At 57.2% G+C, this 14,849-nt stretch overlaps 1 protein-coding gene across 3 annotated transcripts in view; it reads left to right on the forward strand.

The window, feature by feature from the left end:
- Window positions 1-14,849, forward strand: part of PAK4 (p21 (RAC1) activated kinase 4) — a 49,051-nt gene that overhangs the window by 30,273 nt on the left and 3,929 nt on the right. For 2 of the 3 annotated variants that reach the window (XM_028142733.2, XM_028142734.2), the window contains exons 2-7: window positions 7,483-7,556; window positions 9,332-9,588; window positions 12,502-12,963; window positions 13,175-13,612; window positions 14,292-14,425; window positions 14,648-14,774. In XM_028142733.2, coding sequence (XP_027998534.1) covers window positions 9,385-9,588; window positions 12,502-12,963; window positions 13,175-13,612; window positions 14,292-14,425; window positions 14,648-14,774 — 1,365 coding nt within the window. In that variant the 5' untranslated portion in view covers window positions 7,483-7,556; window positions 9,332-9,384. The remainder of the gene's footprint in view (window positions 1-7,482; window positions 7,557-9,331; window positions 9,589-12,501; window positions 12,964-13,174; window positions 13,613-14,291; window positions 14,426-14,647; window positions 14,775-14,849) is intronic. The other variant, XM_028142735.2, reaches the window with a different exon arrangement.

Below are 14,849 nucleotides of genomic sequence, written 5' to 3' on the forward strand. Positions count from 1 at the left end.
GAGGAGCCAACTGGCCTCCCTTGAACCTCTGAGCACCAGCCTGGGCCCAGCTGGGTAAAGGAAGCGGCATCTTTTCATTCAACCACACTCAGAGCTATCTCCCCCCTCCACCCCCCTTTGCTGGGCAGGGCTGGGCACACAGGGTGGCTGAGATGACCCCAGCCCCTATCCTCTTAGAGACTCCCAGTCCAGCGGGAGAGGCAGATGTGTCCTCAGACAGTGGCAGCCCATTACACTCCCCCACTCCAGCCCTAGAGAAAGTAAGACTTAACAGAGATAGTAAGACGGCACATTTGCTCTGGCCAGGAGAGGAACTTGCCCAGCATCCTCTTTTATTTATTTGTTCCTTGATTCATTCAGCAGCAGCAGCAAAAACAATGGCAGTAATAATAACAGCAGCTAACATGTAGTGAGGACCCATGGGTGCCATGCACTCTTCTAAATGTCATCTCATTCTATTGTCTAGACATTCCCAGGAGTTAAGAGACTCGTTCCCCTTCGTTTGCAGATGAGGACATTGAGTCCCAGAGAGGTTGAGTCACTTGCTCAGAGGCACACAGCTTGGCCGTGGTGGAGCTGGTATCTGAGCCTGGGCAGTCTGCTCTTAGCCACCAACTGCCTGCTGAGCCCTTGTACTGGCACAATCTGTGTGCAGGCCTGGTCGGGGAGAATGGCACTGTGTCTGGCCAGAATTCAGAGAGCAGGGCTGCTTCTCACTCCCCAGACTGCTGACTCCAGGCCCTCCTTCCCAAGACCAGGGTGAACCCAGATAGATCTGTGAGCTGCTATGGGCTTTCACCCACCGGGGGAGACTCATGGATTTCTAGCAGCACCCTCCACTCGATGACTTGCCTCTTGTCTGTCGTCCAAATATGCTGCCCCTTCCTCAGATTTCCAGCCTAGGCCACATGGCTGGGGCGGGCCTCCCTGTGGTGGGGAGGACCTGGGATGGACTCCCAGTGGGTGCTTCTTGTGTTTGGGACACACACCTGGTTATTTACTAAATAGCCAGCTTCACCCTCGAAGGACTTGGGCCCCAGTTCCTTCTCAGGCATCAGGTCAGACTTTCAGACAGTGTGGGATGGGCCTTGGGGCTCCTGTCTGCCCCCTGCCCCCACACCCTTCCCTGCCTCTCCTCGGGGTCTAGACTCATCACACTGGCAAGGGCATCACTCCTTTGTTCCACTGATATTTACTGAGTGCCTACTGTGTGCTCAGGTCCTCCTCTGGATGGCAGGGACACAGCAAGAACAAGACAAAGGCCCCTGCTCTCCGGGCGCCGACGTACTCGGGGGAGGGGTGATGCCAGGTAGTAATAACTGCCATGGAGAAATATAAAGCAGAGGTGCAGATTGTGTCAGGGGGTCGGGGAGGCCTCTCTGAGGCAGTTTTATTTACACTAAGACCTGAATGTCAAGAAAGGGTGAGCCATGCAGCTCTGGGCAGAGAAAATAGTAGGTGCAAAGGCCCTAAGGCTGGAACAAGATTCCTACGTCTAAAACGAAAGAAGAGACCACCCGTGTGGTTGGAGTGAAGTGAGGGGCAGAGACAAGGCCCTGAGGTTGGCAGGGCCCACTGGGCGGTGCCATGTTAAGTCACAGTTTGAGCAAAGGTGGAAGCCCTTGTCGAGTTTTGTTCGTTTAACATTTTTTCAGATTCCCTCCTAACCAAGGCAGCCTTTCTGATCCTGATTCTGGTTATCACTAGTGGAGTTGTCTCTGTCCTGGTTCTTGTCCCATAAACCTCTGGGGTCTGTTGTCTGGAATGGAGGCCTTGGCTGGAGCCAGGGCCGCTGGGAAGCAGGAGGCTGAAGAGGCGTCAACAAGGCCTCTCTGGGTCAGAGTGGGTGCTTCTGTGACCTGGTGCTGGGCAGCCCGGGGCAGTGACTTCGCCTCTCTGGGCCTGTTTCCTGGTTTGGGAAACAGGAAGGAAGAGGACTCCATACCCGCCCACCCAAGAACTATTTGGAAGGTTCAGCATGGCCCGGACTGCATGCTGGCATAGGCTCAGGCCAGAGTCAGCGTCCCCTCCATCCACCCAGCTGCCTCTAAGGGGTGACCTGTTCTAGGTGCTGAGATCCGGTCATGACCAACCAAAACGTGGTCCCCGCCTGTGTGGAGCCACAGGAGATAACAATAGACACACTCACAACGGTCTAACAGGTTAGGTGATACTAAGGGCCAGCAGTGTGCCAGGTGTTTGGGGGATGTGTTGATGGGCAAGACCAGACCATGCCCTGCCCCCGGTGAGCTCACACTCCAGCCATCACTAAAGTAGTATCAGTCCTCGGCAAGTCCTACCAACTCGACCTTTATAGCGAGCCCGGAACCTGCCCACTGCTTCCCCTTCCCCATCCCCACGTGGTCTCCCGCTGGACTCGCACAGCCTCCTCTTCCCTGGATCCCTGCTTCTGTCCTGTCCCAACTCCAGGGTCTGAGCTCCTCGCACAGTGTCAGGCCATCTCTCCCCTGCCAGATCTTTCTGTGGCTCCATCTCACTCAGGAAAAAGCCAGTGTCCTCCCCGTGGTTCACAAGTTCCTACTGGATCTTCCCCCACCGCCTGCCTGCCCTCCTCTTTCTCACTTGCTCCCTCGCTGCCCAGGCCTCAGACACTTAGTCTGACTTCTCTTTGACCGCATCAGGCATGTTCCTACCTCAGGACATTTGCCCTGGCTGTTCTTGCTGCCCAGTGCTCTTCCTCCAGGTACCCACATGGCTCCCCCTTCCCTCCCTATTCAGGTCCCTCCTCAGCAAGGCCCTCCCAGACCTCATTGAAAACTCTAACCTCCTCTTACCCTCCTGATCCCTGTTTCATTTTCTTCTCGTCACTTATCTGACTTACTAGCTGTTTTTCGGATTTATCTCATCTGTTGACAATCTCCTTACCCCTAAAACGTGAGTTCTGTCAGGGCAGGGATGTTTCTGGCTGTTCAGGCCACTGCTGTCGGCCCTGCCTTGCCTGGTAGATATCAGCTGTCAGTAGACAGTGATGTTTGGATAGTGGGTTCCTGAGTGTCATGGGGTCATTGTGGGTAGAGTAGGTGTTTGGCAAGGAGGGGGGCATGTGTCAGTCCCAGGTATGTGAGGATTTCTTGGAGGAACTATGCTCATGGGGAGAAGCTTGAAGAGTGATTTGGATGGACAGCAAGAGCTGAGGAAGGGTGGGAGGTGGGAATGGCATGGGATGTTAAGAGGGGCAGTGAGGAGCTTGCTGTCTGCTGAGAAGGTAAGCTGGATTTTCCCTCCATTGTCAGAGCACAGCCCAGAGAGGTAGGCAGTAAACTGAGGCAGGGAGAGGTTTCCTGGAGCTGGTAGGTAAAGATCACGGCAGAAGGGTGAGCAGGAGCCAGTGGTGGAAGCCCTGAGCGCAGCTGGGGACAGTGAGCGCTTCATAGTCCCCTTCAGTTTGGTGAAGATGAAAGGATAGCTGTGATCCCAATCACAGCCCCTCTCTGCCCCTGGGCCCATGGGTTCCCGCTGGGTCAGCTCCCTTCACCACCAGGGGAGCAGCTCTATACAGCGTCTGCGGCGGGGAGGGAGTAGGAGGTAAAAGTTTTACACATGCACACACTCCCAGACAGCTGTCACACGGTGGCTCTTGCTCTTCTGCCTGTTTCCTCTCATGAAAGGTCAGAGGGTAGAACAAGCCAGTGTGACTGGAAAATCTGAAGCTTTTGCTAGGACAGGTTGAAAACTGCCTGTTCCACATGAGAAATGATTTAATTGAAAAGATTTTTTAAAATGGAAACAAACATTTTAGAGTAGGATGCAAAAATGTGTCTGCATTCTTGGGATCAAACACTGGACTTCAGAGGTGTCTGTGTCCTGGCTGGTGGCTGCGGGCTTCATGCTGTCCTCTTCCATTCTGTGTGCGCACGCTGGTGCACGCTCTGCCAGTTTCACAGTCTGCCTGTGCAGAAGCTGCGGCATGAGAGCAGGAAGTAGTGTAGTGGGTACAGATGAATCTGGGCCCAGCTGTGTTGCAGGCATTGGGGTACAGTGGGGAGCAATTGGCTCTAGGGCTCTCATGGAGCTGACATTCTAGTAGGTGAGACAGACACTGAAGAATTACACATACACACACACACACACACACACACACACACACACACACACACAATATATGGAGATGCAATGAGGAAAAATAAAGCAGAGAAAGGGGGCATAGAGAGTGACCGGACAGCAACAGGGACATTTGAGCACAGATGCGGGTGGAAAGAAGGAGAGAGAGAGCCATGTGAAAATCAGTGAGAAGTAAGTTCCAGCAGGTAGCAACCACCAGTGCAAAGGCCCTGAGGTGGGGGCATTTCTAGGGTTTGAAGAATAGTGAGGAAGCCCATGTAGCTGGGGTAGAGTGAGCGAGGGGGCGTGAGGAAGGAGAGAGGGGAGAAAGGATGGGCCTCGTGGGTTACAGGGAGGAGTCTTTGTGAGCCAAAGTAGCATTTAAGGATGTTGACTCTGGAGTCAATAGGACTGTCTTCCAAGCTCAGTTCTGCTGGATGCCCTTAGTGCAGGATTTCACTTTGTGAGCCTCAGTTTCCACATCTTCAAAATGGGCATGAGAATAACCACTTCACTGAGATTGTAGAGAGTCAGTGAGCTCAGCACCAGCGTCTGTGCAGGGTTGTGAGGTCCTCTGGTGTTGATGGCAGTATAAATACTGGGGCTGAGCCTCAGCGAGCCACATTTGGTGGCAGGGACTGGCTTTCGGACACCTTTTCCGCTGTAGCCTGTCATGCCAAAGGCCTGCGGGAAAGGTGGGTAAGGAATCACGGGGGAGGGGAGGCAGCTGCCCCACTTTGTGCTGCCTCTTGCTATCCCTGGGGGCCAGGGCCAGACAGGTCAGATAGGAAGTAGGGACCCTCCCCTGCAGAAAGGTTCAGGGCAGGAGAGGAAGGACAGGATCTGGGTGGGGAGAGGGGAGGAGGCCAGGACCTACCTTGGAGATGATAATGATGATGATGACAATAGCATGGCTGCAGCCTGGCAGGTATACCTCAGTGCTTGAACGTTGACCCATGAACTAAGAGTTCACCGATTTGATTCCCAGTCAGGGCACACACCCAGGTTGCAGGCTCAATCCTCAATAGGGGATGTACAGGAGGCAGCTGGACGATATTTCTCTCTCATTGATGTTTCTATCTCTCTATCCCTCTCCCTTCCTCTCTCTCTAAAAATCAATACAAAACATGTAAAAAATTAATTTACAAAATAGCATGGCTGTGATCCTCAGGGCAGAATAGGCAGCTAAGAGCTTGGACTTTGGTGTCCAACTCTCTGGGTTCAAAGCCTGGGTGCCCTGGACAAGGGGCTCATCTCTGAATCTTGGGGTCCCCATCTGTGAATTGGGGATGATAAGAGTGCCTCTCTCAGAGGTTATGAGGAGGGAGTGGGATTAGGCACAGAGAGCATCAAGCAGGGCCCAGCACATGAAAATCTCCCAAGAGGCAGCTGCTGCTAATTCCGAGAACTGGGTTGGACAGGCCTGGAATCTCATGTCCACGCTGCTACCAAGCTGTGTAACCTGGCCAAGGGGTGTGTCCTCATCCTCTCTATGCCTTGTGTTTTATCGGTTTTGGGTTTTTTGCCTGTAACGGGGGTCAGGTCTGTAGCCTGGGTCAGGTGTGCAGATTAAATGAGGGACTCTGGGCCGAGTGCTTAGAAGAGGGGCTAGAACCCAGCAGGTGCGCCGTAAGCGTGGGTTGCTCTCTAAGGGGACACACTTGCGTCCTGTGTGCAGTTCCGGGGCCTGGCCATCAGTGCCTGTGCTCTCTGTGCCTCCTTATAAGACTCCCGGAGCTGTCCTAACCCACTTCTACAGGCGGCAGCTGAGGCACAGAGTGGCTGAGCCGCCAGTGCAGGGCCACACTGAGCTCCCAAGGTGGGCTGGCTCATGCTGCTTCACGGGCACAGAAACTGAGGGGGCACAGAAACTGAGGGAGCACAGTGTGTAGCAACAGCGCCCAGGTTTGGGCCCTGGGCTGTCTGACTCCTCTAAGTTCCAAGCTTGTCTGGGAATCCCAGCATCCCCCATTCCTGGTGCAGGCCCCTACCTTTAAGTAGCAGCTCCTCTCCTTTTCCTCCTGAGGCCCCCATAAGGTCTGGAGCTTGGGGACTTGGTGGGAAGAGGAGCGTGGTGAAGGAGCCAGCTGTGCTTGGAGCTGCCCCAGGGTGGGGCTCCCGCCTGATCATTATAAACACGGTCAGTTCCTCTGTTTGTCCTGCCCTCCATGTGGTGCCAGAGGGAAGGGGTGGCCCCAGGCAAATATCCGGAGGTGTGCCCCTCTACCCCTGTCCCCTGTGGAGTCACTGCCTGCACTGTGCAGAGGTGGCTTGGGGTTTATGGGTGTTGTGGGTCGGCTGCCCCATCTGCCAGGCTGCTTCCTGCCCACGCATCTGGATCCTGAGCTCCTCCCTCTCCTCGGTTAGTAAGGGGTCACGTGGCTAACCCTCTCCTGCGAGGCCTGGGTGGGAGGTGGAGGATGGGCAGAGCAAAGAGTGAGAAAGGCCAAGGGGGAAAGTGAGGCTAGGTCTGGGGCCAAAGGGAGGCACAGCGGGAAGACAGTGCAGAGGTGATAGGATATAGGGCAAAGATCTGGGGCGACAGAGCAGGGAAGATGGGAGAGGGTCGGGTGTAGGGTGCAGGGTGGGTCAGGGCCACCAATGGAAGTCTGGGAGGGAGGGCTGGACAGTGTTCAGAGGCCTGGGATGGGGGGAGACACTGAAGGGGCTGTAGAAGAGGTTGAGGCAGAGGCAGAAGCAAAGAGGCCCCCTCCCTGACCAGGGCTGTCCCACCCCATATCTAGATAGCTGGGGTCCCTGGAGCATGGAGGACAGTGCCCTGGCTGGGGGAGCTCGGCCCAGACCTGATTCTGGCCACCTGGTGGCCAAGAGGCCCAGACCAGTTGAGACAGGTTAGCTGCTGGGTTCCTGCCCACCGCCCTCCACTGCCAAACCGGTTCTCCTGGAGGCTGCCCATTGATGGTCCTTCCTCCGAGCAAGGGTGGCAGCCTGTTTGGCCTCACCTTACAGAGCTGCTCCCACAGGAAAGGAGCAGCTCTCTCATGGGAGGAGAGTCAGGGGCTGAAGAGGCCACATCCCAGACATGCTTCTGAACGTCCTCATAGGTCATAAGGCTCACTGAGCTGGTGGCTGACCCTGTGCCAGGCACTGGGAAGCTAGCCATGAACCAGACAAAATCCCCACCTGGGTGTTTCCTCTCGTCCTTAGATATAAGCTCACATCACAAGCACCTCCTCTGGGAAGCCTCCCTTATTTCCACCCTGCCCTCCCTCCACTCTGGGTCTGGTGCTCCCTGACCCCAGTCCCTGCCACTCGGGGCTATCAGAAGCTGTCTTTATCACCGCTGTGTCCCTAATACCAACCAGCACAGGCTGGGCACAAAGGAATGAGTTATTACTGAATGAGTGGGTGAATAAATGAATGGATGAGTAAATGAGACGTTTTGTTCCCATCTTACAGATGAGTAACCCGAAGCCCCAAGAGGAGATGGCACCTGCCCAAGGGCACTTCTAGCACAGCCAGTGTCAAACCAGGTCTGTGGACTCCGGGGCTCATGTGGGACAGGGGAGCCAGACCTGAGTCCCCTCCTCCCTCAGACTCTGCTAGAAGTAATCCTAACCATCAGAATAGTAAATAAGGCCAGGCCCTCCTCCTGTGCCCGCTCTGTTTGCATTAACTCATTTAATTCTCACAGCAGTCCTGTGGAGGTTGATCCAAGCACAGAGAAGTGAAGTCACTTATCCAGGGTCACAGAGTAAGTGGCAGAGAGATTTACTCTCTGGTCATCTTGCTCCTTCCCATTATTTCGTTGGTCTCCCTGGGGACTCCACCATCAGGTGTCTCCCCTTTGGCCCCTTGGGTTTGTTTGTTTGTTTGTTAATCCTCACCCAAGAATATTTTTTCATTGACTTTTAGAGAGAGTAGAAGGGAAGGGGAGAGACAGAGAGAGAGAAATATCATGTGAGAGAGACAGGGAGACACATTGATTGGTTGCCTCCTGCATACACCCCAACCAGGGCTGGGGATCGAGCCCACAACCGAGGAACGTACCCTTGACCGGAATCAAACCTGGGACCCTTCAGTCCAGAGGCCTAGCCTCTGTCCACGGAGCCAGCTGGCAGGGCTGTCCCCTTGGTTTGTTTGTTTTTAAGTCGATATATATTTTATTGATTTCAGAGAGGAAAGGAGAGGGGGGAGGGAGATAGAAACATCAATGATGAGAGAGAATCATTGATCAGCTGCCTCCTGCCTGTCCCCTACTGGGGACCGAGCCCACAACCTGGGCATGTGCCGTTGACTGGAATCGAACCCGGGACCCTTCAGTCTGCAGGCTGACGCTCTAGCCAATGAGCCAAACCAGCCAGGTTTTTTTAAATCAACTTTCATTTACACTGTGCTTGGTACTATCCTGAATACCTGACTGGAGACCCCAGACCCTAAAAACAGGGCCTGTGTTGTCTGTTAGTATCTGTTATGATGTGGGTCTTCCCAAAGGTGTGATCTTGGTGAGGAGCTTCCCTCTGAGCCGCAGTCTCCTCCTCTGTGGAGTGGGAGGGGAGCAGTCAGGCTGCCGAGGCGCGGCGAGCCAGTGACCATTTGTTAAACAAGTGACCAAAGCGGTGTGGTGTCCTGGCCCAGAGTCCAGGCTGGGAAAGCAAGATGGCCGTGACCAGGCCGTTAGGAACGGGCCGCTGCGCACACTGTGTGCCAGACACTGTGCTGGGCATGGGGGCGGGACTGGGCAGGTGAGACCAGGCCTGCAGCACTGATATTCTAGTGATGCGGCTGTAGACGCTAAACTAGTAAACACAGGAATAAACAGCAGAATTTCCAGAAGTTAAACGTGTCATGAAGTGGGGCGTGGGGCGTGGGCCTCTTACTTGGGGTAGTCAGGAAAGGGTTCACAAGGACTCTGAGGCCTGAAGGAGGGGAGGGAGGGAGCCATGTATGGATACTGGGGAAGAGCATCCCATGAAGGGGACCGCAGTGTGAAGGCCCTGAGGTTAGAAAGCCAGTGAGCGAGGGGGAGATACAAGTGGAGAGGTAATGGGGCAGGTCATGTGGGCGGGTCACAGGGACGACTGGCTTCTCCCCTGAGTGAGATGGAGCCATAGGGGGCGCTCAGCAGAAGAGAGATGTGATTTGACTCAGGTGCCCATGGGATCCCTCGGGCCGTGAAGGACAGTTGACTGTGGAGGTGGTGGGAGGAGTGAGAGACCAGGTAGGGGACAAGAATGGACAGGACCAGGGCAGGGCCAGAGAAGCAGGGAGAAATGGGCAGGTTCTGGTGAGTGGCCCCCTCCTGCAGGCCTGCCGCAGGAGCCCACGTCTGCGCCCTCCTGGTACTAAGAGCTTGGCGCCATGTTTGGGAAGAAGAAGAAGCGGGTAGAGATCTCAGCACCATCCAACTTCGAGCACCGCGTGCACACGGGCTTCGACCAGCATGAGCAGAAGTTCACGGGGCTGCCCCGCCAATGGCAGAGCCTGATCGAGGAGTCAGCTCGTCGGCCCAAGCCCCTCATCGACCCTGCCTGCATCACTTCCATCCAGCATGAGGCCCCCAAGGTATGCCGGACCCCCGCCTCTCCTGACCCTCACCAATCCCCACCGAGGGACCCCAACCCTTTAACCCCACACTTGACCCTGTGGCCAACATCTCCTCGCTGACCCCCATCCCTTATGACCTCCAAATACACGCCCCAACCCTCCACACTCATCCTCACCCCCAGTGCTTCCCTTTCATCCACCCCTTTACCCACTGACGCCTTACCTAGCCTCCAGCCCTGAGAACCCCACACTTTCCTTGATCCCTCCAGCAGTCCCTCCACACCAGCTCCTAAGTTGTGCTCTCCCAGAGCCTCACACCTAGAGCTCTGTGTTCCTGACCCCAGTGCCATAACTTGTCCTTGGGTCTTCACAGATCTCCCATGGCAGTGTGTGTGTGTGGTGGGGGGGGGGGAGCCGCGGGCAGACCTATTCCTAGATGGTGACCCCCCTTAAGTGGTCAGGGCTGAGCTGAGGAAGCCCAGAGAAGAGGCCTGATCCAGGCCTGGGGTTCAGACCCACTTCTTAGAGGGGACACCTGAGCTAAGGACTGAGGAGGAGGAGTCCTGAGGCAGATGGGGAGCAGCAGGGCTTTTAGTGGAGGAAGAGGCCCACGTGAACCTTGGGATTTGGGTTTGGGATTGTGTTTGTTTTCTGCCAGCAAACGAGCAGAGCTGGGATTTGAACCAAGGTCTGTTTAAAGGCTCATGCTCTCGATCCCTTTCCTGCCTCCATGGTTCAGGTGCTCTGGCATGGCCTGCAGTGAGGCCGGCCTGGTGGCATGGACTTTATCCCAAGGGCAGTGGGAACAGGAAGGGCCTCGGGCCAGGGGAACGAATCAGGGTTCCAGGGGTGGAGGTGGGTGGAGCAGGCTCAGCGCCCGGGACCAGGCTTGCAGATGACTCATCCTCTCCAGTTGCCCAACCCAGCCTGGCAGGAGGAGGCCCCAGGTCAGTGAGGTGGGTGTAGACACAAGTGCAGACACTCTCCCACCAGGTCTCAGTCTGGGGGCCCACTGCAGTGTCCCTGTGTCCCATGCAGGATGCTTCTGAATATTTTGAATTGTTTGTCACCTCTTATAAAGGGAGAGATTTCATGTTCAAACTTCTGTTTCTGGCTTCTCCTGGCTCATCAGCTGAGGCTGAGTGGCTGGGCACTGGCTCTGAGCCACAGCCCCCGCCTGGGCCACAAGGAAGAAGAGGCACCTTGTCTTCATGCACACAAAGGTGCCACACAGGCCAGCACTGTCCTGGGGCCCCTGTGTGTGTGCTGCCCAGTCCTCCCAGGCCCTTCCTCCCTCCCCCAGGCACTTCTGACCCTAAGGCCTGACCAGCTGTTGCCAGGCTTCCGGGCTGGCAGCCAAGGCCCAGCAGAGGCAGGGGCAGGCCCCATAGGGGCACTGTGGCCAGTAGGTGGGTTTGTGGGATCAGTGTTTCTGCACCGTAGAGGCAATTCTGACTTGAGGCTGTCTGGAAGCCCTGGGCCCATGTCCCTGTGTGTCAGTGGTTGACAGCACAGAAGTGGGGGCCATATTCTCTGCTTCCCACAGCCTCCACTCAGCTCCCCTCACTCCCTCACAGTTCAGCAGATGTTTATTGTACCTTCTGCAGACCCACACTGCTCTGGGTGTTCAGATTTAGCAAGAGCAGAAGACCCAGTTGCTGCTCGCACACACATTGCACCTGGGGAGCTGTAGGTGTGTTTATATCCACTGATTTTATTTATTTGTTTATTTTTATAAATATATTTTATTGATTTCAGAGAGGAAGGGAGAGGGAGAGAGAGATAGAAACATCAATGATGAAGAGAATCATTGATCGGCTGCCTCCTGCATGCCCCCTACTGGAGATCGAGCTCACAACCTGGGCATGCGCCCTTACCCGGAATCGAACCTGGACCCTTCAGTCCGCAGGCAGATGCTCTATCCCCTGAGCCAAACAGCTAGGGCTCCACTGGTTTTAAGTGCTCTAAAGAAAAGGCAGGGAAGAGGGACAGGCAGTGTTAGGGGCTGGCATTTTAGATGGCTGGTTAGCAAAAGCCTCCCTCTGAGAAGCTGAGTTTCCAGCAAAGACCTGAGGAGAGGAGGGAGGGAGCCATGGCATATTGGGGGAAGATGTTCGAGGCGGAATGAACAGCCAGTGCAAAGGCCCTGAAGTAGGAGCTGCCTTTGTACTTGAGGAGCAGTGAGGCCCGTGTGCCTGCAGCTAAGTGGGGGACAGGGAACCCTGAGGCTGTTTCTCAGAGAGGTAGCCAAGACCTGGCTGAGGGTGGTGGGCATGGAGAGGGTGAGCCCTGGGTGGATTTGGGACACACGCTCCACCCAGCCCCCATCGGCATTCTCATTGCCATCCCCGCTCCTGGGGTACTCTTGCCCTCTATGTTGGGCCTAGTCCTGTCTGACTCTCCCCGTACCCACCCCTTGGCTTCCAGGGGAACAGAGAATGTGTTTTTGGGGTTAACAACACTGGCAGGCTGCAGGGGAGGAAGCGCCAAGCTGTGCCCTGGTCCCAGCATCCTGTAATTTCCAGCTCTCCGAGGTTGATTATGGAGTGGCCTGGCCTCTGCCCTCCCCCTTCACCCACAGGGTGGGAGCCTCCCCCGGCCAGGAGAGCAGGAGAGACAGGAGGGTGCTTCAGCTAGCTTCTGGCTGGGGCGTGGGGCGGGGCGGCCTGACTGAGGGGAGGTTACTCCTTCAGCCCCCCTCCTGCAACTGACTTCTCTGTGGGGGCGTGGGGGAGGGGGTGCTGCGGGGCCTCCCTGGTGCTGCCCCCGTCTGCCCAGCCCCATCATCACCCCATGGCATTTCTTCATTTGTCTCTGTCTTGTCTCTGTGTGTGTTGTATTGTCCTGTCCTGTGTGTTGGTTACACATCCTTTGTCCCCCTCCTACTTGCCCCGCCCCTCTCCCACCACTGCCCTGGATCCTGGACCCCAGACCATCGTGCGGGGCAGCAAAGGTGCCAAGGATGGGGCCCTCACGCTGCTACTGGATGAGTTTGAGAACATGTCAGTGACACGCTCCAATTCCCTGCGGAGAGACAGCCCGCCTCCACCACCCACTCGTGCCCGCCAGGAAAATGGGATGCCCTCGGAGCAGGCCGCCACACCCAGAGAGGGCCCAGAGAAGGCGGGCAGCCAAAGCCGGGTTGCTGGTCGCCGTGAGGGGAGTGGCAGCAGTGGTGACAAGCGGCGGGTGGGGCCGGAGAAGAAGCCCAAGTCTTCCAGGGAGGGCTCAGGGGGGCCCCAGGAATCCTCCCGGGACAAGCGACCCCTCTCTGGGCCTGACGTCAGCACCCCCCAGCCTGCTGGTGTGGCCAGTGGGGCGAAAGTGGCTGCTGGCCGGCCCTTTAACACGTACCCGCGGGCCGATACGGATCATCCATCCCGGGGCGCCCAGGTAACTGACCCCCCACCCCAGGATCCCGCATGTCTCCTTCCCCAAAGCTTTTCCTATCCCCACCCACCTCCTCCAGCCTGTGCCCAGCCCACTGTGCATCTCCATCCTGACCACCGTGTGTCTGTGCCACAGCCGGGCCCCTGTCCTCCTCAGGAGAGCAGAGCTGGCCCCTGGCCCCTCCACTGACAGCCTCCTCTCCTTTCCGTTTCAGGGGGAGCCTCACAACATGGCCCCCAATGGGCCATCAGTGGGGGCCCTGGCTGTCCCCCAGTCCTCTTCCTCCCGGCCTCCGGCCCGAGCTCGGGGCCCCCCCAGCCCTGGAGTGCTGGGCCCCCATGCCTCCGAGCCCCAGCTGGCCCCTCCAGCCCGAACCCACGCTGCCCCGACTGGCACCCCCGCCTCTGGGCCTCCTGGCCCCCGCTCTCCACAGCGGGAACCCCAGCGTGTGTCCCATGAGCAGTTCCGGGCTGCTCTGCAGTTGGTGGTGGACCCTGGTGACCCCCGCTCCTACCTGGACAACTTCATCAAGATCGGCGAGGGCTCCACAGGCGTCGTGTGCATCGCCACGGTGCGCAGCTCCGGGCGCCTGGTGGCCGTCAAGAAGATGGACCTGCGCAAGCAGCAGCGGCGTGAGCTGCTCTTCAATGAGGTGGGCCTCCCGGCCTCCCGGGCCTGCCCTCACCTTCCTCCCAGTGCTCCTCCACCCGATGGTGCTGAGGCCCTGAGGAGGTGGCCCCTCTGCCAGCAAGCTTGTTCCAGAAGCAGACACCTGCTCCTTGCAGAGGGGGCTCTGTGGAAGCAGCCTCTGGACTCTGATGCAGGGTCATTCAGCACTGTGCCCCATAGCCCGGCCCTCAGCCCCCCCATGTTACCGTGAGCTTCGGTTGAATGTGGCCCTGTAAGCAGTGTGTTCCCACCTCCCCCATCCCATCCCACCTTTCATTCTACCTCGGCTCCTACCTACTTGTCCTGATCTCAGCCCTGTGCTCAGACGCTGTCCTCTCACTTCCTCTCACTTCCTCTCCCCACACCCGCCTCGTCTTCAGGGCCACTCAGACCAGCTCAGGACTGGTTACAGATTGGGATCAGAAAAGTGTGTTTGCATGGAGAAGAGAGCACCCTCAGAATACAGGCTTCAGACCTAAGCTGCCTTTGTGGTCTGTTGACTTTGGCAGTGGGGAAGGCAGTCCAGGGCGATCCCGATTAGCAAGAGTGACGGGTGGAACTGGGCCTGCAGTGTGGCAGAAGCCAAACCCTGGCCCAAGAGTGAGGTAGGAGGGCGGCTGGCGGCCCTCCCCCCACCACGCTGACCCAGCCTCCCTCGCCAGGTGGTGATCATGCGCGACTATCAGCACGAGAATGTGGTGGAGATGTACAACAGCTACCTGGTGGGCGATGAGCTCTGGGTGGTGATGGAGTTCCTGGAAGGCGGTGCCCTCACTGACATCGTCACCCACACCAGGTACTGCCAGGCAGCACAACCCTGGCCGGCACCCAGCCCGCTGTCTCCCCAGGCTCCCTCAGGTGGCGCTAGATTCCCCCCAGACCTCTCCCGTGACAGGACGAAGTCCCCTCCAGACCCCTTGGGGTGGCGGAGCCAGCAGGGCTATATCCCCCTCAGACACCCAGGCTGGACTGGATCCCCTCAGACCATTTGCCCCAGTTGCTCACTCCTCCCGCACAGGATGAACGAGGAGCAGATTGCCTCCGTGTGCCTCGCCGTGCTGCAGGCCCTGTCTGTGCTCCACGCCCAGGGCGTGATCCACCGGGACATCAAGAGTGACTCCATCCTGCTGACCCACGACGGCAGGGTGAGGACGCGGGTGGCTTGGGCTTCCGCTGCCCCTCCCCAGCCCCCTCCGCCATCAGGGTGGGCTCTGGCCCCA

The sequence above is a fragment of the Eptesicus fuscus genome, chromosome 21 (assembly GCF_027574615.1).
Source record: "Eptesicus fuscus isolate TK198812 chromosome 21, DD_ASM_mEF_20220401, whole genome shotgun sequence".
Lineage (NCBI taxonomy): Eukaryota > Metazoa > Chordata > Mammalia > Chiroptera > Vespertilionidae > Eptesicus > Eptesicus fuscus.